The sequence below is a fragment of the Equus quagga genome, chromosome 1, assembly GCF_021613505.1.
Source record: "Equus quagga isolate Etosha38 chromosome 1, UCLA_HA_Equagga_1.0, whole genome shotgun sequence".
In the NCBI taxonomy this organism is placed as follows: Eukaryota; Metazoa; Chordata; class Mammalia; order Perissodactyla; family Equidae; genus Equus; species Equus quagga.
Genome location: NC_060267.1, coordinates 141,099,539 through 141,125,029, shown reverse-complemented (window position 1 = coordinate 141,125,029; position 25,491 = coordinate 141,099,539). Strand labels below are relative to the sequence as shown.

The 25,491-nt window shown below is 35.2% G+C and overlaps 1 protein-coding gene across 1 annotated transcript in view; it reads left to right on the top strand.

The window, feature by feature from the left end:
- Positions 1-25,491, top strand: part of TOPAZ1 (testis and ovary specific TOPAZ 1) — an 81,434-nt gene that overhangs the window by 15,620 nt on the left and 40,323 nt on the right. Inside the window, exons 5-11 of the mRNA XM_046653698.1 lie at positions 6,471-6,535; positions 8,423-8,562; positions 9,967-10,052; positions 11,330-11,455; positions 13,174-13,237; positions 24,439-24,590; positions 24,797-24,889. Coding sequence (XP_046509654.1) covers positions 6,471-6,535; positions 8,423-8,562; positions 9,967-10,052; positions 11,330-11,455; positions 13,174-13,237; positions 24,439-24,590; positions 24,797-24,889 — 726 coding nt within the window. The remainder of the gene's footprint in view (positions 1-6,470; positions 6,536-8,422; positions 8,563-9,966; positions 10,053-11,329; positions 11,456-13,173; positions 13,238-24,438; positions 24,591-24,796; positions 24,890-25,491) is intronic.

Below are 25,491 nucleotides of genomic sequence, written 5' to 3'. Positions count from 1 at the left end.
ATGAATAAAAATCTCACAAAGTGCTTTCTTAATGGTTTGATAATGATAACGGCCAGTATATATTAAGCCTTTATTAAATGCCAGCCAGCCACTGCTAAACACCTAGCACTGGTTATCACATTTATCCCTATAATGTAATGAGTGCTGTTCAGGAGTCCCCAAGACCATCCTCAGGTTCAGTGATTTGCTAGAAGAATTCACAGAGGTTAGCAAAGCTGTTATACTGGAGGTTACAGTTTATTACAGTGAAAGAACAGATTAAAATCAGCAAACAGAAGAGTCACATAGGGTAGAGTCCAGGAGAAACCAGGCACAAGCTTCCAGTTGTCCTCTCCCAGTAGAGTCGTGTGGACACTACTTGCTTCACTCAGCAGTGATGCATGGTAACACACAGAATATTGCCAGCCAGAGGAGCTTACCCAAACCCTGGTCAGGCTTTTTATTGGGGTTAGTCACATAGGCATGGCTGACCACCTGTGTGGCTGACCTTAATCACTGAATCTCCAGACCCTCCAGAGGTCAGGCTTTTACCACATGGCCCCAGGCCCCCACCATAAATGGTGTTGTTAGTATAGACCATCTGGAGTGGCCCACCACCCCCTACCATAAACTACACATCATTAGCTGTCTGGTCCCAGGCCCCAGGTAAACAAAGACACACTTATCAGGCAGTGTAGTCCAAGAGCTTAGAAGTTACCTCCCAGGAGCAAGTGAAAACCTTTAATGTACGGTGTGTAGACAACCTGGACTTGCTGAGTTCCTCTTTTACTGCACATAAGGTGTGTACTGTTATTTTCTTTTACAGATAAAGAAACTGAGACTTAGAGTCAGTATCTTGTCCAAGGTCACACAGCAGAGTCCCTTGCAAGAATCAGCAAACCTTTTCTTTTTTTTTTTTTTTTTTCCTGCTTTATCTCCCCACCCCCCCGTACATAGTTGTATATCTTAGTTGCAGGTCCTTCTAGTTGTGGGATGTGGAACACCGCCTCAAGGTGGCCTGACGGGCGGTGCCATGTCCGCGCCCAGGATCTGAACCCTGGGCCACCACAGCGGAACGCGCAAACTTAACCACTTGGCCACGGAGCCGGCCCCAAGCAAACCTTTTCTTTAAAGGACTAGATAATAAACATCTGTATGGCTTTGTGGACCATATGGTTGCTGTTGCAACCGTTCAGCTCTGCCATCGTAGCAAGAAAGAAGCCATACACAGTGTGTAAATAAATAGTGATTGCTGTGTTCAAATAAATATTTACAAAAACAGGCAGCCTGCAGGCCTTAGCATGCCAACCCTTACTCTGAAGTATTTTTAAAAAATAAAAGAAACGATTTGTACTCTGTTCTACTTAAAGTTGAGGAAAAGATTTAATCCATCCATTCCTGGAAGGAAAGATTTTAGGACGTGTTTGTCAGAATTCACTGAGTTCTTAACACTATAAAAATTTTAAAGATGTCAACTTGTTTTCAATGTTAACTCTTTTAAAAATAATCCGCAGAATTGTTGGCTGTTCCCTCACATGGTAAGATTTCTTGGATTTGTTTAAGGGAAGTGGGGTGATACATTTATTCTTATACCATGGTAAGCTTCAAAGGACCAGCTCCTTAGAAAATACGTGACCCAGTCAATAATACTTGTCTTAGGATATCTGGCCCCAAATTTGGGACTTAATGAACTTTATCCGTTTCTCTCCCACCTTACATTTTAGGAATAAGTTTTCTGCTTTGGTATATGGTTTCCTGTGAATTTTTGGAAATGCTTTCTTACTGATCTTATATGTATGTGTATGTGTGTGTGTATGTATATATTTTTTCTGTCTTTCCAGAGACCTTATTTTTATTTTTTCTTTCTTCTGTGTATTAGTTATAGCTAGAATCCATATGTAACAATTTTTAGGTTTACCAGTTTACCATGGTAGTAATTGCTTAATGATTCTAGTTTTGAGCCCCAGATAGTTTAAATGCTAGCGTACTTTTTTTTAACTTTTTATTTTGAAATAATTGTAGATTCACAGGAAGTTGCAAAAGTAGTACAGAGAGGACCTGGGTATTCTTCACCCAGTTTCCCCCTATGGTTACATCTTAAAGTGAAATATCAGAAGCAGGAATTTGATATTAGTACAGTGAGTGTATGTAGCTCTGTGTTTTTTATCAAGTGTGCAGATTTTTGTAGCTGCTACTGCAATCAAGATAATTATTCCATCACTACAAAGATCTCCCTAGGCTACCCCTTAGTCACACCTCCCTCCCTACCCCTAACATCCCTAACCTTACAATCATTAGTCTGTTCTTCATCTCTGTAATTTTGGTATTTTGAAATAAATGTAGATTCACTGGAGGTTGGCTAGAAGATTATTAATATTATTACTATTCCAAGAGAACCAGCTTTGGATTTTATTGATTTTTTTCTCTCTTGCTTTGCTGTTTTCTATATCGCTGATTTCTGTTCTGATCATTATTTTCTCCTTTCTTCTGCTTACTTTGCTTTTAATTGGCTTTTAATTGTAGTTTCTTAAGGTTGTAGCTGAGGTCATTGATTGGAAGCTTCCCTTATTTTTCTAAAAGAGGTAGTTAATGCTATAAATTTGTCTATAAATACTGCTTTAGTGGCATCCCACATTTCTTTTAATTTTGTGATCATTGTAGATTCATATGCAGTTATACGAAATAATATAGAGAGGTCTCATGTACCCTTTACCCACTTTCCCCCAATGGTAACGTTGCAAAACTATTATACAATATCACAATCAGGATGTTGGTATTAATACAGAAGAGATACAGAACACTTCCATCACTACAAGGATCCCTCATGTTACCCTTTTATAGCCATGCCTACTTCTTTCCCTCCTATCCCTTACTCCTCCTTAATCTTTGACAACCACTAATCTGTTCTCCATTTCTATAATTTTGTCATTTCAAGAATGTTACATAAATGGAATCATATAGTATGTAACCTCTTCAGATTTTTTTTTTCACTCAGCATAATCCTCTGGATATTCATCAAGTCTGTTGCATGTATCACTAGTTCATTCATTTTTATTGCTTACCAATACTCCATAGTATGGGTTACCACAGTTTATTTAGCTATTCATTCATTGAAGGACATCAGGGTTGTTTCTAATTTGGAGCTATTACAAATAAAACTGCTATAAACATTCATGTACAGGTTTTTGCACAAACCTAATTTTTAATTTCTCTGGGATAAATGCCCTAGTCTTCAGGTCCTGGGCTATGTTGAAATTGCATGCTTAGGTTTTAGCTTGGGTGAACTCAGCCTCCACATTACTCCCCTATGGTAGCAAGCAGTTGAAATCTTTGTTCAGTTCTTTTAGTCTTAGCTGGGCTGTTTGCAGTCTGCCTTACATAGGTATAGTTCAGGGGTCAGCTAGAGATTTAGACCAAGTTTATAAGCAGATTTTGGGGCTTCCTTTCATAGACTCTCTCCTTTCTAGGATTCTCAGCCATACTAACCAGTTTCTGACTTGGCCCTAAGAGAAAACTCTGTCTTCTGGTTCTTTGTGTCAGTAGGGCAAATTTTTGGCCTTCCCAAGTGGTTCCAACTAGGGCGTGCCTTCATAAATAAAGCCATAAAAACAGGACAGTTACCCAGTGTCATTCCCTCCTTCCAAGTATAGACTTCCCTCCAGATTCTGCCTGCTTTTCATATCTTTCCAGTGTTTTCAGACAGAGACTTTTTATATTTTGTCTAGGGTTTATAGTTGTTACCTGCAGAAAGATTAGCCCAATAAGAGATACTCTCCCATCTGTCAAAGTGGAGTTATTGTGTATCCTTCTTAATTTTATACAAATGGTAGCATACCATTCTTTATCTTGCTTTTTTTGACTTCGTATATAATGGAGATTGTTTCTTTTCAATGTTTATAATGATGCCTTGTTTTTATAATTGTATAATTATCCACTGTATGTATAGACTCATTCAATAAGTACCACTATTGATGGACACTTGGTTTGTTCTCATTTTTGCTATTTAAATATTGCTACATTATGCATCCTTGAGCATAAGGCATTTTGCGTATGTGAAGTATTTTTGGATTAATCCTTAGAAGTAGAACTGTCAGATTGGGCTACGTAGAGAATGCTTTGATTATTCTTCCAGCAACACTGGATGAAAATGCCAGTTTCTCCCTGTACACTCACCAACTCAGTATTAGAATTTTTTAATTTTTGTCCATCTGTTTTTACAAATGACTTTTAGTTTTACTTTGGTTTTCTGTTATGAGTTTAGTTAAGCATCTTTTAGTATGTTAAAACCCATTTATATTTTTTTCTGTGAACTTCCTTTTCATGTCCTTTGCCTGTTTTTCTTCTGGGATTTTGATCTTTTTTTATTTGTAGGAAGTTTTTGTATATAGACATATTTGTTCTTTGTCATATGTTGCCATACTTTTTCCTGTTTTTCATTTGTGTTTTGACTTAGTTTAGGAACTTTTTATCTTTAAGGAGCTTTTTATTTTTACTTAGTCAAATCTATCAGTTTTCTTTTATGATGTTTGCATTTAGACAAACTCTCCCCCATTTCAAGACTAAAAATTTTCTCCCATATTTTCTTCTAGTGTTTTTATGTTTAAACTTTTTTATCAACCTAAATCTAAAATTTACCTTGGGAGAAAGAATGTAGAAATAATGTCACCTTTCTTTTTTTATTTTGATAGATGGCTTTTGTGTACTTTGTATTATTCTCTTAGCATATGAAAACATTTAAAATGTTTGTATTCAAACTTGTTGATACTATAATTCATAGTTTCTGCCATATTTAGGTTTTCTCCACCCTCCGAATTGTATAAATATTCACCTTTATTTTATTTTTGCTACTTTCGGTATTTATTTTTTAATTTACATCTTTAGTGGACCTAAAAAGTGTTTTGGCATATGATGAGTTGGTACAAAGCTTATTTTCAATCCAGTTGACTAACCTGTTATTCTACTACCATTTTTTGAATCATTTCCTCACAGATTTTAAATGCCATCTTTAATATTTTCAAATTTTTATATATGGACCTATTCCTTTACTCCTCTTTTGTTTCACTGATGCTCAGGTCCTGTACTGATACCACACTGTTAATTATTTGAAAAATAAAAATAGTAAGGAAGGCTTGCTTTAAAAGTTACTAAGATGTTTTATAAACCTAAAATCTTTATTTTACTTTATTTTTTTTTTTTTGAGGAAGATTAGCCCTGAGCTAACTGCTGCCAATCCTCCTCTTTTTGCTGAGGAAGACTGGCCCTGAGCTAACATCCGTGCCCACCTTCCTCTACTTTATATGTGGGACGCCTACCACAGCATGGCTTGCCAAGCGGTGCCATGTCCACACCTGGGATCCGAACCGGCGAACCCCAGGCCCCGAAGTGGAATGTGCAAGCTTAACTGCTACACCACCGGGCCAGCCCCTAAAATCTTTTTAAGTGTTCTTACATTCTTCTAAGACTGCTGTAAACTCTGATTGTGGTTTTTAAAATGTATAAATTAATTTGGTGGGAATTAGCATCTTTAACATTCTCATCCAGAAACAGGGTGTATCTTTCTACTTGTTAATGTTACATGTTGCTCAGTTGATTTTTATGGTTTTCTTCCTAAGGGTTCTAATAGTATATAGAGTGTGTACCATTATTTTAAAATATGGTTATGTACTTTAGAAAAGACTAGTTGATAATCCTAAGAGTTCTCATCACAAGGAGAAATTTTTTTCTTTTTTTTTTATTGTATCTATAAGAGATGATGGATGTTACCTGAACCTTTTATGGTCATCACTTAACAATATATGTAAATTAATCCATCATGCTGTATGCCCTAAACTTGTACAGTGATGGACATCAATTATTTCTCGGTAAAACTGGAAAACAATTTTTAAATAATAAAATAAAAAAGACTAGAAGAATACAAAGTAAAATATTAAGTGGTAATTTCTGACTGCTAAAGTGATGGGTCATTTGAGGTTTTTTTTCTTGGTGCCTGTTGTTTCAAAAGTTTAATATTTGAGCATGTATCGCTTTTTTATAATTGGAAAAATCACAACTCTCAAAACACTAATTGTGAAGTGTTTTAAGTATAGCAGCATTTTAAATACATGCATAGAAATGTTTCTAATGAAAAATAAATTTCTGTTCATAAATACCACCTAAAAATAAAAATCACTCAGAGCTTTTTTCTGAATGAAAAGAAGCATAACTTTAATTGTCCATAATAATTTGAAACGTTGGCTTGTATAATTAAAGGTGATATCAAAAACTGAGAAAACGTATTGATTTCTATTAGTTTTTCTCTTAAGCAACAGTAGAAAATTTTAAGTCAATTTTCAATATTTTAAATAATGTAGCATAGAATTGTTTTCCAGGTTAGCCATAAGCTACTTGCTTAATTAACATCGTATACATTCTAATAAATCTGGTATACCTCATAGCTTAATATGAGTTACAGAGATACTCACTTGTACTTCTTAACCATATTCTCTTCGCAGTGGAGATTTTCAGACAAAGTGACTGTTACAGAAGAAAAAGAAAATATTTATGAAGTTTGCAAAAGGTCTGTAACAATTTTTAATTTTGTAACTTTAAAATAATCATTCATGTAATATGTATCTTGAGTGCGTTTTTCACTTTCTGCTGTATGTGCCTGAGCTACTATGCCGTAAGCCATACTTGGGTATTATTTAATTAATGTGTTGGATATACACAGATGTCAGGGATGTTATAAGTTACCTTAAAATTGTAACTAAGTTTTTTAAGCCATTAAAATATTTTTTGAGGAAGGAGTAAAGAACAGTAGTAAAATAAAAGAAAAGGAATATGTACATGACTTTTATGAAGGTAAGAATGGCTGAAATCAGATGACCATATTAGTTTGCAGGTATCCTCCGTGGCTGAAGTGATTAGTACTGAGAATTACAGTACACTCACTAGAATATATACAAATACCAAACTTAGAGTTGGAGGACACGTTGGAGATCATCTGATCCATCCTCCACCCCCATTTTGCCGTTGAGGCAAGGCACACTCAGATCAGGTGACAAATATGTTCAAGTCCTTTTATGTTAGAGCAGTTGTCCCAATGTGTGATCCTTTGCACAGCAGCATCATTTGGCAACTTGTCAGAAATGCAAATTATTGAGTCCCACTTTCAACCTACTGAATCGGAACTCTGGAGATGTGGCCCATCAATCTGTGTTTCACCAAGGCCACCAGCTGACCCTGATACATGCTCAAGTTTGAGAACTATTGTATTAAGGAAAAGCCTGGGTCAGATTTAGATTGTCACAGAAGCCCAGTATGATTCATGACCATTTGGAGATCTTAAAGAAAAAGTGACGAGGTTGACTTTTTTTTTTCTGTTGCAAGCATTTTGCTTACAAACTAAATAGTGTCATTGCAGCCGGCAGAGTTATATCATCACCTTGGCTCTATCATAATGCCCAGGAGTTTAACATTGGACAAGTCACTGTATTACCCTGGGCTTCAGTCATCCAGTTAAAAATAAAAGAATTTTACTAGATAATCTCTTCCATAATTGCTGTTTGTTTGCTTTATGTTGCTGCTTTTGTTTTGTTTTTTTTTTGGAGGTGGGTTATGTTGATTGCACGTATCAGTGATGTCCCAAGTTGGAAGAGGAGTATCTTTATTTTGTGTGTAATTTTTAAACTTCATCTGTGCTACTAAATTTCCACTGTTCTAAGTGTGGGCCCCTCTTCTTACTTACTATTTTTACTCTTCTCTGACCCAGGGAACCTCAGCTGAAAAAGCTTAATAGAATTGTTTTTAAGGTAAAATCTTACAGTATTTCAGTGATCTTTCTGCTAAAAAGTAAATTCATTTATATCTATTAGTCAGTTCTGAGTTACTTCCTACCCTCCCCCTTGCTTAAGTTTTTTATTTTTCCAGATAAGTGACCTCCAGATTAAGTTTTTCTAAAATTGATTATATAGGATCTCACATATTAGAATGTAATCAAAGCTGTTTAAATCAGCAACCTAGAAGAATACATTTCATTTATCCTTCTTCCCAAAGGAAGCTTTCAAGTACATGTGTAAATTTATTCTATATACTTGTCCTGAAGAATAATTTATAATTCATTTATTTGTTTGCACTATCAATAGAATAATTAGATAGTCTTTTCTGGATTAGAACAGTTCCTCCTCAGACTTTTTGTCTGGCATGATCAAAAATATTTTGTTCTAGTTTTAACCCCACCACCTCACTCCTGCCCCTCCCCCAGCCATTTAACATACGCTGGTTTCTAGTTAAGAAGGCAGGAACCACCTATTGAAAATACTGAAGAATCATAGTGTGATAATAGTATACAGCATAGCATGTAGTATATACATAGCATTAGGTGTGTTTCTGTTTATTTGATTCTCATTACTTTAATGTTTTACAATAAATTTAAATTCTGATTTTGGTTTTTCTGCTCACACAGCAAAGATTCTAAAAATGCAGAGATTATGGTTGGTGAATGTCAGTTAGCAGCACTGGGCCCAAAACCTCTGTACCTATCAGTGCTGCCTTTGAATCTAAGTGCTCATCAAGAAGACACACTACTGAAGCCCTGCATGAATGGTACTATTTTCTTAATAAAATTCTGTTGGCTTGTGATAGTATAGAGACTATATAGGAGTTTTTTCCACCAAGAACAAAAAAGGTGAAAAGAAAAAATTGAAACAAGCATAGAATGTTAAAATGAGAAGGCTTATGTACCTTTACTTGGTACTTTTGATGGAACAATTTCTGAAATATCTGTATTTATGTGATAATGGTAGTACAGGTAAATTAAAGGTTATACCTAAAATATTCATATTTTAGTTGAGTATTTTGGAATGTATTTTAGAATTTGTGTCAGTTTTTTTGATAATTCGTAATTCTTTGAACAAAATAAGCTAGATTGAAGAATGAATTTAGAAACAAAATCCCTTTGTGTAGCACACACCTAACTCTTCTGTACCTTCCCATTACTGACTTCATGCCACCTGGTGGTGTTTATTATAGCAGCAAGCCCGTCACGGTCACACATTTTATGTTAGAAAGCCTTACAGGTTTCATAATGAAAATTACTACAAAGCTATGCAGCAAAAACTTCAACTTGTTCTAGATTATATCTGGATGCTGCCAAAGTAAAAAATGAAATTATTTAAAATAAAAAAACATTTTTATTGTTTTATCTTTTAGAGAAAAGTATTTTTAAATGTCCTAATTCCCATTTTTAAAAACCAGCATTAAGGGATATGGTGCCTGGTGTATTATTCAGCTTGGGCTGCCAAAATAAATTACCAACGATGGGGTGGTTTAAACAACAGAAATTGATTTCACATGGTTCTGGAGGCTAGAAGTCCAAGAGCAAGGTTCAGGGTTCAGTTTCTGGCTCTTTTCTTGGCTTATAGACGGCTGCCTTCTTGCTAAGTCCTCACAGTGCCTTTCCTTGGTGTATTTGCATGGAGAGAGCAAGCAAGCTCGCTGGTCTTTCTTCTTATAAGGACACTTATAAGGGCCTCACCCTTATAAACCCATTTAACCTTAATTACTTCCATAAAAAGCCCTGTCTCCAAATAAAGTCACATTGTGGCTTAGGGCTTCAACTATGAATTTAGGGGAAGACAGTTCAGTCTGTAGTTCCTGGGTTTGTCAGTAGGTTTCTTCCCTTAGAAAGCTTTATTGTGTGTAATAGTTGTCTGTTTAACTTAACTCATTTGAGTGCAGTGCTCAATGCTGCTATGTAAGGCTTTTAAGACAGTATCTTCAGCTTATAATGAATTTGAAATTTTAAATTCCACTCTAAAAATACTTACCGAGCTCCTAAGATGTAAATCGTTCTATATTTCACAGGAACACACCATGGCAGCACAGTCTGTGAATTGAGTATGAATAGTCCAAAGTGAAACTTTAAAGCAGATAGTAGTGATTATCTGTTTCATTGTTTTGAAGGGAATAAGTTGTAACATATTGGTGTAATGTCATAATCATTTCTAGATTTCAGATTTCCAGGAAAACATTCTCTCCTAAAGCTGCAGAATCCTGAAACTTGTGAAATATTTAAGAGGGAAAAAAATGTAGGGGTAAGTCCACCATTTAAAAAATAATAATAATCTCGTAAAGCACATACTTTGGACCTTTCTTGTTGTATTTCCCTGACTGTCATTTTTTAAGCAGTTCTAGACATTATGCAGATTTTGAATGAGGGTTGGTGATCAGAGGCAGGAAATGAGTAGTGATTCAGAGGATATTCACAAATAACATAGTTTGAAAGCAGAAGACGGGGAGATATCCAAAACAGAAAATACAGGATGAATAGTTGCCTGTGGTGAAAGAGAAAGCTAGTGATAGAAAGCAGTTTGTAGGAAAAGTTTCTTGTAAAAAGCTTTGACTCCGTCATTTGCCTTTTTCTGTTAATCAGAAAAGCTAAGCAAAATTTTGGTTCTAATAAATGCATCTGAAATATGATGCATATTATAATGGAATTAACTTTTTGCATAAGCAAAAGAAGCAGGTCCATGAGGAGGAGGAGGGATTGTACAAGCTTTTAAAAACATGTAAAGGAAAACAGTGGTAACTTTGATGGAATATTTTACACTAAAGGAAATTGCAGAAATTCAGACAAATCATTTTAAATTGTTTCCATTATTTTTAAAAATATAAATTGTTTGGAGTTTCTTTAAATTGTATGTATGTATGTATTTATTTATTTTAAATTTTTTTTTTTTAAATATTTTATTATTTCCTTTTTCTCCCCAAAGCCCCCCGGTACATAGTTGTATATTCTTCGTTGTGGGTTCTTCTAGTTGTGGCATGTGGGACACTGCCTCAGCGTGGTCTGATGAGCAGTGCCATGTCCGCGCCCAGGATTCGAACCAACGAAACACTGGGCCGCCTACAGTGGAGCGCGCGAACTTAACCACTCGGCCACGGGGCCAGCCCCTATGTTAAATTTTTTTAAAGGTTGGCACCTGAGCTAACATCTGTTGCCAATCTTCTTTTTCTTTTTTTTTTTTTCCTTCTTCTTCTCCCCAAACCCCCCAGTATGTAGTTGTATATTCTAGTTGTGAGCGCCTCTGGTTGTGCTATGTGGGATGCCACCTCAGCATGGCCTGACGAGGAGTGCCATGTCCGTGCCCAGGATCCAAACCCATGAAACCCTGGGCCACCGAAGTAGAGTGGGCGAACTTAATCGCTTGGCCACGGGGCCGGACCCCTGGAGTTTTTTTTATCAAGTCAGCAAGCAATTTATCTTTATACTGTTGAGGGTGTATAATTTTTTTGGTTGCTTCAAATGCTTTCTTACTTGATGATAGTGTTTCACAATTAACACAGAAAGGGAATTTGTCTAATTTTCTAGGTGTTCCAGAAGCCCCTAGGGTTGATGATACCCCATAAATATTGCAAATTTCATTTTAATACATTACGAGGCTGTGAACGATCACAATGCAAGTTTGCTCATGTGCCTGAGCAAGGGAATGAAAAGGTAAAATATGTAAAGTCTTTGAAGTAGAGATTGTTTTAATAACCATCTCAGTAATACATTTTAATTTAGATTTTCATTGACTCCTGATAGCATAGATGAGCTTTGCCTGGTTTTGTGCTTTACATAAATGAAATCATACAATCTGTATTCTTTTGTTTCTGGCTTCTTTTCTCAATATTTTTGAGATTCACCTATTTTTTTTACTTAATTGTAGACATTTCTTTCTCATTGCTGTATAGTATTTAGTATTCCATTGTGTGAGTATATAAAAATTTATTCTGTTGACAAATATTACTTTTGATGGGCATTTGGGTGGTTCTAAGTTTGGTAATTATAATAGCAATGCTATCACTGTTCTGCATGTCTTTTGGTGAATATGTGTACACGTTCTGATGGGTTATACTTAAAACTGGAGTTACTTGGTCATGGGATCTGCAGATGTTCAGCTTTAGTAGCTACTGCCAGATTTCCAAAGTGGTTTACCAAATTACGCTCTTACCAGCAACATCAGAGAGTTCTGGTTTCTTCATGTCCTTACCAGCTCTTGGTATTATCAGCCTTTTAATTTTAGCCATTCCAGTGTGTGGGGAGTGATGCCTTCCCTGATGATTGATAAAACTGAGCATTTTGCAAAATCGTTACTGGACATTTAGATATCCCCTTTTTGGAAATAGCTAAATGTTTTGGCTATATTCTATCAGATTGTCTTTTTCTTATCTAGCTTAAGATTTCTTTATTCTGGATACAAGTTCTTTGTTGGATATGCATATTGCAAATACCTTTTACAACTTTACAGGTTACCTTTTCACTCTCTTAAAGGTGTCTTTTGATGAACAAAGTTTCTTAATTTTTATATGGTCCAATTTTGTCAAATTTTTTCTTTTATGGTGTTAACTTTGCATCCTGTTGAAGATATCTTTGCTAAAATCATGAAGATGTTCTCTTGTGTTTTTCCTTTAAAAGTTTTGTTGTGTTATCTTTTGCATTTAGTACTTTAAGCCATCTAGAGTCGATTTGTGTTTATGATGTGAGAAGAAGGTCAAGATAGTATTTTTTTCCCATGTGGATCCCCAGGTGACCCAACACCATTTACTAAAAAGACCATCCTTTCCCCACAGCACTGCAGTGTCACCATAAATCAGCTGATTGTGTATGAGTGGGTCTGTTGCTAGGCTCTCTCTTCTAATCCATTGGTCAATGTGTTTATCCCTGCACCAGTAAATGGCTGTTTTTAAAATGACTTAGTTAAGGTTTTTTTAATTATAATATTCAAGGATCTCCTCCCTTCCCCAATTGCTTCTAATCTTGGCTCTGTTTCCTTGATTATTTCTTTGACAGAGTTTGCATTTCAAATCTGTGAGTTGACCTAACATCAACTTTAAGTTTTAAGTTGTTTTTTTTTGTTTCTTCTCCCCAAAGCCCCCCAGTACATAGTTGTAGGTCCTTCTAGTTCTGCTGTGTGGGACACCGCTTCAGTGTGGCTTGATGAGCGGTACTAGATCCGCACCAGGATCCGAACCGGCGAAACCCTGGGCTGCCAAAGCGGAGCGCGCAAACTTAACCACTCGGCCACACAGCTGGCTCATAAGTTGTTAAGTTTTTAAGCTTTTTAAGTTCACTTAAAAAAAAATTGGAATAAGCAAAAAGATAGGACTGAAATTTTTGTGGTTTTTATGAAATATTAAAGAGTAATTTTACATTTTTCATGACTTTTGCAGGTTTGCATGGATGTGCTTAAGAAATATATAAGTATCAATGAACTGTGTTTGCTACAACGTGCAGGTATGAGACAAGGGAATGATTACTATAAATCATTAATGTGAGTGTTTCAAACACTGTGCTGTGTCTCATAGTCTGAAAGTAAATTCAGTACTTTAAGTATGAAAACTGAATGCCTTAGAGTGGCTTTGTTGGTCTTAGAAAGGATTAAAAATGTGTGGCATTTTGGTTAATAAAAAAATTATCATACACCTAACACTATAATTCCCTTACATAGTAACATTTTCATGATGTAGAAGTTTTATGTATAGGTATAAGACAGAAAAAAGAATGTTGTCAATTGGCTTAAAATCTTTCTGAAGGGATCTTTCAGAAATTGGCTCTTCCCTGCTTCTTCATTCTTCTCTTTTTACATTTAGCCCTTGTAGCCCATGCACCATCCATACTGAGTTCTGTACTGTTTCCTAAACAGGCCAGGCTGCGTTATAATACCAGTGCCACTGCTGCCACTGCTCTCTCTCTCCTGGGGATGCCTGTCTTCCATCCTCTTTCCCCCATAGCAAAGATCTATTCATCTTTGAAGTCTTAGTCATAGGAAATAGGATTACATCCTCTATTAGGCCCTTATCTGACTCCACATCCTCATTGCATTCTCTACCCCCATTTCTCCCTACTACATCATGAGCCCCAAGAGGAAGGGACGAAGCTTTATATTTGTCACTCTGACACAGTTACCAAAGCCACATAGTATGATGGTAATAGAGCACTTTAGCTTCATATTCATCTGCTTGAAATCTCATTTAGCTAAAAATGAGATCTCCAATGTTTATTATTAGTTTTGCTGGTGATGTCATCTCCCAAAAGATTAGAGAAAGCATCTGAGGGAGCTGCTAGTCTGGATTTAATCTAACTATGACAAGGAGGAAGTAATTAAGGTAGAAGTAATAAGAGCCTATATAGGGAATACAACTGTCACCTGAAGGGTTGTGATAGCCAAAGAGGAGAAGCGACGTATAGGTAGTTGTAGGTGAACATTTATATTCCAGAAATAATTCCATAACGTGAGATGTGGAAGAAAAGGGGATGATGTGGAGAAAATGCAAAACTCCAAAAAATGCAACTCCGTGTAAACATCCAGTGTGTTAACAGGAGAAACATCTGAATTTAGTTTTAAAACAACAAATACAGAAAATAAAAATAAAGCTCTATAATGAAGAATAAATGTAGGAAGTTGGCAAGAACCTGTAGAAATTATGTTTTGTGTGAAAATAGAAATTTAGATCAGTGGAACAGAATAGATAGCTCAGAAAAGACTCAGTATTATGTATAAAAAGGTTTACTGTTTAGAAAGTCCACAGGGTTTGGGAAAGGACGACTTGTTTAATGAATGACATTATGATAAGTGCATAGCAACTCAGAAAGAGAAACTGTGAATACCACTGGTGTAAGATGTAGATCTAACTGCTCAGCTCTACAGAAAGGCCTCAGGGACCACCCTGGTGCACAAGGGGAAGTACTGGGTGGGGCTCCCCATCCCCCAGTTTATCCATAGGTCCTCTTTTATTTGTTTTATATTTGAATTTACACATAAAATTCTCTTTCCAGAAGCTTTTAAAAAAATTTTATTTAGAAATAATTTCAAATTTACAAAAAGTTACAAAAATAAAAATAATACAAAGAATACCCATATATTCTTACTTTATCATTTGCACTCATTCTCTCTCCCTGTCTGCCTCTCTCCATATATGTGTGTGTGTGGCATGCATTTACACACATACACATTTTTTTCCTGAGCCATTCAAAGGTAAGTTATATACATCATGACCTTCTACTCTGAAATATATCAATGTGTATTTCCTAAAAATGTGATATCCTCTTATATAACCATGGTACATTTATCATCATCAATACATTTAACATGGGTACAGTACTTTTGTCTAATCTACATTTCTGTTCAAATTTTATCAGTTAACCCAATGAGGTCCTTTATATCATTTTTCCCTCCAGTTCAGGAGCAGGTATTATATTTAGTTGTCATGTCTCTTTACCCTCCTTTAATGTGGAATATTTCCATAGTCTTTCCTTGACTTGTGTGTATGTGTGTGTGAGAGGTAAAATATACCTCACAAAAAATTTATCATTTTAACCATTTTTAAGTGTACAATTCAGTGGCATTAAAGTGCATTCACAATGTTGTGTAGCCATTCCCATTATCTGTTTCCAGAACTTTGTCATCGTCCCAAACAGAAATGCTGTATCCATTAAATAATAATTTACCCCTTCCTCCAGCCTCTGATAACCACTACTCCATTTTCTGTCTCTATGAATTTGCCTATTCTAGGTACATCATATAAGTGGAATCATACAGTCATTTGGCCTTTTATGTCTTGTTTATTTCACTTAGCATAATGTTTGCAAGGTTCATTCATGTTGTAGCATGTATCAGAATTTCATTCCTTTTTATGGCTGAATAATATTTCATTTTATGTATTTACCAAATTGTTTATCCATTCATTTATTGATGGACACTTGGGTTGTTCCCACCTTTTGGCAATTGTGACTAATACTGCTATGAATATTGGTGTACAAGTATCTGAGTCCCTACTTTCAATTATTTGGGGTATATACCTATGAGTAGAACCATAGGTCCTTTTTTTATCTGCTTTTTATTTGAATTTCCACATAAAAATTCTCTTTCCAGAAGTTCTGACTAAAAATATTTGGAAACTACTACTGCTTAGCATATGCCAAAATGAATTATATTGTATGTTAGCAATTCAGTAGAAAGAATTTTTTTCTATCAGATTTTTTTGAAATGTGATGATTTCTGTGGTTTAAAGTAATCAAAGGAAGCACAAAAGATATACGGTCATATAAATTTAAACTGAATAAAGCTATTAGCTTCAAATATTTTAGATTTACCATTGGTAATATACACAAAATATTCCAATTTTTAAGAATACCAAGAGTTCAATCAGCTATTTCCAAAGGCATGAGTATTATTTCTTCTTGTGAGAATTAGAAACAGATCTGGAAAGGAAAATCCAGCATTACTGGTTCACCAGAAGTGTGTGCTTCTAATCAACTAAAGGAGTGAAAGTACCCAATCTGGTAAGTTATTGAAGTGGCATCATGAATTGACAAAGCCCATTCAAAAAGCAGTGTAGGAAGATGGCAGAGTAGGAAGCACCAGGAATCTGTCTCCCCACCTAGACATTTGCACTGGCAGAATCTGTCTGATAAAACTGTTTTGGAACTCTGGAGTCTACTGAAGGCCTTGCAACTTCCAGGGGAAGAATTGAAACATAAATTGTGGTTAATTTCAGGCAATTACAGCTCTTAGCACAGTAGGGACTACCCCCTCCCCAGCCATGTGGCAAGCAGCTGTGCAGACTTCCTGAGCAGCTGGCACACAGCTTATTTGAGTCAAGGTGATCAAAAAGGATCCTGTCCTCCAAATATCAGGAATCTGTGCTCTCATTGCTGATTGCTGGCAGAAGTGCAAAGAGGTGGGAAGCCATTGTTGTTATACTTCCTCCTACTGTTGTAAGCCGCCCCCTCCTCCTGCTAAAGTGACTTCCAGAGGATTTAAAGGGCTAGTGCCCTTTTTTTCCCCTCCTCTTCATTTTTCTGTTTTTCCCTTTTCGGGTGCCAGACATTAAAGACTAGGACCTTCAAAACAACTGCAATTACAGGGACAATTAAAAAGTGACTGCACGTGCCCAGGGAAAGGTTCAGAAAAGACCTGAGAAGACCTTAAGTTTACACTTCAGGTTGATCCTCCCTCCAGAAATAGACTACAGCAATCAAAAAAACAAAAGCAGTAAACAAAAACAATAACAAAAAACAGCAAACCTTGAGGAAAGGAGAGAATCTGAGCTCCATAGTTACCACATTATTAGATTCAAATGCTCACTTTCAACAAAAAGTCACAAAGTATACAAAGAAACAGGAAGAGTGTGGCCCATTCAAAGGAAAAAATAAATCAATAGCAATTGTCCCTGTAAAAGACCTCAGGCAGATATATTAGACAATGACTTTAAAACAACTGTCTTAACAGTGCTTGAAGAACTAAGGAAGATGTGGAGAAAGTCAAGAAAATAATATATGAACAAAATAGAATTATCAAAAAGGGAGAGAAAACCTAAAAAGAAACCAAAAAAATTCTGGAACTTACAATAATTGGAATGAAAAATTCACTAGAGAGATTCAGAGGCAGATTTGAGCAGGCCAAAGAATCAGCAAACTTGAAGATAGAAAAATGGAAATTATTACATCTGAGGAACAGAAAGAAGAAACATTAAAGAAAAGTGAGCACAGCCTAAGGGACTTGTGGAACACCATTAAATGGACCAATATATACATTTTGGGACTCCCAGAAGGAGAAGAAAAAGGAGCAGAGAATATCTGAACAGCTGTTGCCTGAAAACTTCCCAAATTTGATGAAAGTGATAAATATAAATATCCAAGAAGCTTAACAAAGTTCAAGTAAAATGAACTCACAGAGACCCACACCAAGACACATTATAATGAAACGTCCAAACGATAAAGGCAGAATCTTGAAAGCAGCAAGAGAGAAGCAAATGAACACATACAAGTGATCCTCAATAAGATTATAAGCAGATTTCTCATCAGAAATGTTGGATGCCAGAAGGTAGTGGGCCAATATACTCAAAGTGCTAGAAATATCTGTCAACCAAGAACCACATATCCAGCAAAACTGTCCTTTACAAATGAGGGAGAAATTAAGACAGTCCAGATAAACAAAAGCCAAGAGAGTTCATTTCCACTAGACCTGCCCTGCAAGAAATGGTCAAGGAAGACCTGCATGGTGAAATGAAGTGACATTAGACAGTAACTCAAGGTAATCTGGAGAAATAATAATCTCAATAAAGGTAAATACATAGGGAGTTATAAAAGTTAGTATTATCATAACAGTGGTTTGTAACTGCCCTTTTTGTTTTCTACATGATTTAAGAGACTAATACATTTAAAGAAAAAATTATTATTACTGTAAAAACTAGTATTGTAAATTTGGTTGGTAACTCTAAACACTCTTTTCTATATAATTTAAGAGACTAAATGCCTTTAAAAGAATTATTAGTTAATGCTTTGGGGCATACAATATACAAAAATGTAATTTTGTGACATCAGCTGAAGGGGGTGGGGATGGAGCTGTAAAGGAGCAGAGTTTTTGTATCTTTTTGAAGTTAAGCTGACATAAATTCAAATTAGTGTCTTATGACTTTAGGATGTTAAATGTAATCCACATAGTAACCTCAAAGAAAATAGCTGTAGAAGATACACAAAAGGAAATGAAAAAAGAATTTAAACTTTCACTACAAAAAATCAACTAAACACACAAGAAGACATGCAGGAAATAAGGGACAGAAAAGCTATAAAGCATAGAGAAAACAAATAGCAAATGACAGAAGTAAGTCCTTCCTTATCAGTAATTACTTTTAAAGTAAATGGATTAAACTCTCCAAAAAACAGAGATTGGCAGAAGGGATAAAAACACATGATCCAGTTATATGTTGTGTACAGATATTCACTTTAGATCCAAAGAAACAAATAGATTGAAGTGAAAGAATGGGAAAATATATTCTGTACAAATAGTAACCAAAAGAGAACAGGGTGGCTATACCAGTATCAGACAAAATAGACTTTAAATCAAAAATGGTTGCATGAAACAAGGAAGGTCACTATAGAGTAATAAAAGGTTCAATACAGCAAAAAGTTATAACAGTTATAAACATTTACACGCCTAATAACAGACGATCAAAATATATAAAGCAAAAACATAAGGGAAAAGAAAATAGATAGTTCTACAATAATAGCTGGAGACTTCAGTATTCTCCTCACAGTAATGGGTAGAACCACCAGATGGAAGATATGTAAAGAAATAGAGGACCTAATACAATATACCAACTAGATATAACAGACACTTACAGAACCCTCTACCCAACAGCAACAGCATATACATTCTTCTCAAGAGCATGTGGGACATTTTCCAGGATAGATCAAATGTTAGGCCACAAATTAAGTCTCAACAGATTTTAGAAGATGGATATCATACAAAATATTTTCTCTGACCACAATAAGATAAAATTAGAAATCAATATCAGAAGGAAAACTGGAAAATTTATAAAATTGTGGAAATTGAACAACATGTTTGTAAAGAACCAATGGATCAAAGAAGAAATCACAAGGGAAGTTAGAGAAAAATGAAAATGAAGCACAACATACCAAAACTTATGGGATGCAGTGAAAGCAGTGCTAAGAGGGAAATTTATAACTAGAAAGGTTTACATTAAAAGACAAGAAAGCTCTCAAATCAACAAAGTAACTTTACCACTTAAGAAACTAGAGAAAGAAAAACAAACTAAACCCAGGACTAGTAGAAAGAAGGAAATGATAAAGATTAGAGCAGAGATAAATGAAATAGACAATAGAAAAACAATGAGAAAATCAATAAAATCAAAAGTTTCTTCAAAAAGACCAAAAAAATTAACAAACCTTTAGCTAGTTGGACTAAGAAAAAAAGAAGATTCAAATTACTAAAATGGAAAATAAAAGTGAGAACGTTAATATGATTCTCCAGAAATAAAAATGATTATAAGAGAGTAACTATGAGTAATTGTACACCAAACAAATTGTGTAACCTACATGAAATAGACGAATTCCTAGAAACACAAAACCTACCAGGACTAAATGTCGAAGAAAAAGAAAATCTGAATAGACCTATAACTAGTAAGGAGATTGAATCAGTTATCAAAAATCTCCTGACAGAAGCACTGCACCCAATGGCTTCACTGGTGAGTTCTACAAACGTTTAAAGAAAAACTAATACCAGTCCTCCTCAAAGTTTTCCAAAAAGTTGAAGAGGAGGAAAAACTTGCTAATTAGTTCTATGAGATTGAGGCTACCATTACTCTGATACCAAAGCCACACAAAGACACTACAAGAAAAGAAAACAACAGATAAATATCCCTTAGGAAAATTCTCAACAAAATACTAGCAAACCAAATTCAGCAGCATGGTGAAAGGATTATACACCATGACCAAATGGGATTTATTCTTGGAATGCAAGGATGGTTCAACATACAAAAATCAAAGTAGTACACCACATTAACAGAATGAAGGAGAGAAACCATGATTGGCTCAATTGATGCAGAAAAAACATTTGACAAAATTCAACACCCTCTTACAAAAACACTTAAAAAACTAGGAATAAAAGGAAACTACCTCAGCATAATAAAAACCATAGATAATAAACCCATGGCAAACATCATACTCAATGGTGAAAGACTGAGTTTTTCCTCTAAAATCAGGAACAAGGCAAGGATGCCTGCTTTCACTGCTCCTGTTCAATATAGAACTGGAAGTTCTAGCCAGAGCAGTTAGGCTAGGCATGGAAATAAAACATCCCTTTTAAAAAGGAAGGGGTGAAATTATCTCTGTTTTCAGATAATATGATCTTATATATAGAAAACTCTAACAAAAAAACTGTTAGAATAAATAAATTCAGCAAACTAGCAGGATACAATTCAACATCCAAAACTCAGATGCATTTCTATACCCTGACAATGAACAGTCTGAAAGAGAAATCACAAAAACAATTCCATTTACAATAGGATCAAAAAAAATAAAATACTTAGGAATTAATTTAACCAAGGAGGCAAAAGGCTTGTACAATGAAATCTAGAAAACATTGCTGAAAGAAATTAAAGAAGGTGTAAATTACTGGAAACATTCCACCTTCATGGATTGGAAGACTTAATGTTATTAAAATGTCAGTACTACTCAGAGCTATCTACAGATTCAATGCAATTTCTATCAAATCCCAATGACATCTTTTTCAGAAATAGAAAAACCCATCCTAAAATTCATATAGTATCCCAAGGGATCCCAAAACAGTCTTGAAAAAGAAGAACAAAACTGAAGAACTCATACTTCCTGACTTGAAAACTTACTACAAAGCTACAGTAATCAAAACGAGTGTAGTACTGGCACAAAGACAGACATATAAACCAATGTAATAGAATGGAAAACCCAGAAATTATTTTTGACAAGGGTACCAAGACCGTTCAATGGGGAAAGGATAGTTTTTTCAACAAATGGTGCTGGGAAAACTGGATAGCCACATACAAAAGAATAAAAATGGACCCTTACCTAACACTGTTTACAAAAATTAATTCAAAATGCATAAAGACCTCAATGTAAGACCTACAACAATAAAATTCTTAGAAGAAAACATAAGGACAAAAGTGTCACAACATTGGTGTGGCAATGCTTTCTTGGATTTGACACCAAAGACAGACAACAAAAGGATAAATAGACAAATTGGACTTAATGAAAATTTTAAAAGTATGTGCATCGAAAGACAATTATCAAAAAAGTGAAAAAGCAACCCACAGACTGGGAGAAAATATTTGCAAATCATATATCTGATAAAGAAGTAAAATCCAGAATACATAGAGAACTCCTAATACACAACAAAAAAACAACCTGATTCAAAAATAGGCAAAGGACTTGAATAGACATTTTTCCAAAGAACATATATAAATGGCTAATAAGCATATAAAAAGATGCTCAACGTCACTAGTCTTTATGGAAATGCAAATCAAAACTATATTGAGATACCACCTCACACCCATTAGGATGGCTAGTATTGAAGAAAACAAGTGTTATTAGGGAAGTGGATAAACTGGAATCCTTGTGTAGTATTGGTGAGAATGTGAAATGGTACAGACACTGGAAAACAGTATGGCAGTTCCTCAAAAAATTAGAAACAGACTTACTGTATGATCCAGCAGTCCTTCTGGGTGTAAATTCAAAAGACTTGACAGCAGAGTCTCGAAAGACATTTGTACACCTATGTTCATAGCAGCATTATTCACAATAGCAAAAATGTGAAGGAACTCAAGTGTCCAACAGATGAATGGGTAAGGAAAATGTGGTATGTACATACAATAGAATATTATTCAGCCTTAAAAAAGAAAAGAATTCTGACATAGGCTAAAACATGGACGAACCTTGAGGACATTATGTTAAGTAAAAAACCCAATTACAGGAAGACACATACTGTATGATTCCACCCATAAGAGGTTACTTACACCAGTCAAAATAACAGAGAGAAAGCAGAATGGTGGTTGTTGGGGGATCATGGAAGGGCAGTTTGGGAAATGGATGTAGAGTTTCAGTTTTACAAGATGAAAACAGTTATGGTGATGGATGGACATTATGAATATATTTAATACCACTGAACTCTACACTTAAAAATAATTAAGATGGTTATGTTATGTTATGTTATGTGTATTCAACCACAATAAAAAATTTGAAAAAAAAAAGAGCCAGCCCTGATAGGCCCAGTGGTTAATGTTCAGCACTTCCTGCTTCAGTGGCCCAGGTTTGTTTCCTGGTCACGGAACCACACCACCGGTCTGTCGTTTGCCATGCTGTGGCGATGGCTCATGTAGACACACTAAAACTACTTACAACTAGGATATACAACCATGCAGGGGCCAGCCCTGTGGCCGAGTGGTTAAGTTTGTGCTCTCCGCTTCAGCAGCCCAGGGTTTTGCTGGGTTGGATCCTGGGCGCAGACATGGCACCACTGATCAGGCCATGCCGAGGCGGCATCCCACATGGTGCCACCAGAGGCACTCACAAGTACAATATACAGCTATGTACTGGGGAGCTTTGGGGAGAAGAGGAAGGGAAAAAAAAAAAGATTGGCAACAGTTGTTAGCTCAGGTGCCAGTCTTAAAAAAAAAAATCAAACTGCAGCTGGCCCAGTGGCACAGCGCTTTAGTTTGCGCGTTCTGCTTCAGCTGCCCAGGGTTCGCTGGTTCAGATCCTGGGTGCAGAGCTATGCACTGCTTGTCAAGCCATGCTGTGGCAGGCGTCCAACATATAAAGTAGAGGAAGATGGGCACGGATGTTAGTTCAGGGCCAGTCTTCCTCAGCAAAAAGGAGAATTGGTGGTAGATGTTAGCTCAGGGCTAATCTTCCTCAAAAAGAAAAATCCTATAAAATATTCTAACCTTTTTCACCCAACAGTTTAACCAGAGGAGATCATTTTAACAAGAGAAATTATATTAATATTTTAATAATTTAAATTTTAAAAGTAATCAATGACAAAAAGAAGGAGGGTTGCATATCAATTAGTGGACTACTTAAACGCTAGCTAACATAAATTCTTTCCAACTATGCCTTTTTAAAACTTCTGCAGTTCCAGTTTTATTAATAAGTTGTAGTAGCAGCCACTGAATTTCCTGTGTTGTCAGTAGATCTGCTGCTTATATAGGCAACTATGTAGATAATGCAAAGTGAATAGCAGGAAGAATTTATCTCTTTGTGCCCAAGAAAAACAATTGTAGTATATGAAGAAGCTTTTGATTAAGTTGAGTATTATTATACTGTATTGTTAAAGTTGTTAACAGTTATTATAACTTCAATATTAATTTTTCTATTATGCTATTGAATGTTATCAGTAGCTACTGACTTTGCCAAGCAACACCAAGTAATCCAGATAGTAATGTGTTTTTCTCAGAAATAGTTAACACAAAAATAAAACCCAAAGTAGGTTTTACTAAGGTAGTTTCTGCTAAGGTATATTGATTTTGACCTGGGAAATTTTGGAATGGGGAAAAAAATCATCAGCGAAGTGATCCCAATTAAAATAATTTTAGTGAAATTAATGGGGAAGAATTGGAAATGATTTAATTGTTGCATAGAAAATAGACTAAGGAATTGAATCGATATCAAGAAACTACTCTCTCAAAGGAAATTAATCAGTGTTGTAATTTTTAGTAGAATGTTCATAATCATAAACTGAAATAAAAAAAAATGTCAACATAGCCCGTTGGTGGGGTTAAAATAAGAAGAAGGAGTATCTGTCAAAATAGTGTGCATCCATCCCCAAATTATACAGTTTCTCCCACGTGACCAGACCACTGCCTGAAGACTCCTTTAGGAGTTCATATTGAGACCATGTGTATGAGACAATTTGGACCTATTTTTTGTGGATAGCATGTAAGTCGCACCCAATCTAGTGCCTAGCATGCCTGGTTGACTTCGAATGTTATTGCCATTAACTTTTGCTTTAATTTATTTTCATCAAATATTTCTGAACTGAAAATATACCTTTCAAAAACATTTATTTCTCAGTCTTTGAATATGGAAAAATGGTCTAATTCAGCAAAGATGAATATCTTAAAAGCAGCAAATGACTTTAATATATATTTTTTCGTTTTCAGTAAACATGTTTATGGAGTACTACAGAAAGTTTCCTCCGGGTATACACTTTGATTTACAAGTGCTAAATGACCTTTTAACTTCTTTACTCAAACATTGTTTATTGAAAGAAGTATTTCAGGTAGTGAACCTCAGCATAATGGTTAAAATGCTGGTAAGTAACCTGAAAATATATATTTTTGAATATTTTAAGTTAATTTCTCTGTTATCTTTCTTATTTGTATAATTAGCAGTTAAATGTCTGTGTTTGTTGCATACTCCTTGAGAACACTTGTGTTTTTCAGCATAAATGATTTTGAGAAACTTAAGGTGTACTAAAAGAAGACGTGAAAATGAGTGTAATTTTTTTGTTTTATCCAGCCTGCTCTGAAAATGTTGCTAAAAATATTTGAGCATGTCGCAGCTATGAAATTAAGGAATGCTGTACCTGCTTTAATTGATATGTTTTGCAAGGTAAGATTTTCTCTTTTATTCTCTGATAGTGAATAACCGAGAAAATAATTATTTCCACTTGCACTCTTAAACTGTCTTTTGTTCACATTCTTGATGCCAGAAAATTCTATTTTCAGAAGTGTTCTTTTTCTCCTGAAACAGGGGTTTGAACAGTCTGCAGTGACTGACAGACCTTCCCCTTAAATAAATAATTCCAAGCACTCCAGGTGTCTTCTTTCTGATTGATGAACTATTCTCATCTCTACACCATAAGGATGATTAAAGAAAATTCTTTTTTTCAAAAAGATTTGAGGTCATTTATAACAAAAATAATTACACAAATAAATATATAAATAGAAAATCATGGCCAAAACAAAGAAAGTAGATAGAAAGAAACAGAGTGGCTAGGAATTAATTTTATATTTGGCGCTAAATAAAAAGAAAAAGTAATTTTTATAGCTCTCTAAAAAATATATTAAAATTTTTACTTTTGTTGAAAACTTCCTAGTATTTGGTACTACCCAGCCATCCATTTCAGAATAGGCCTAATAGCAGGGGTAAAACAAAAACCGCTTTCTTTAGGAAGCAGCACTGGAACCACTCTAGCAGGTGAACAAATATTT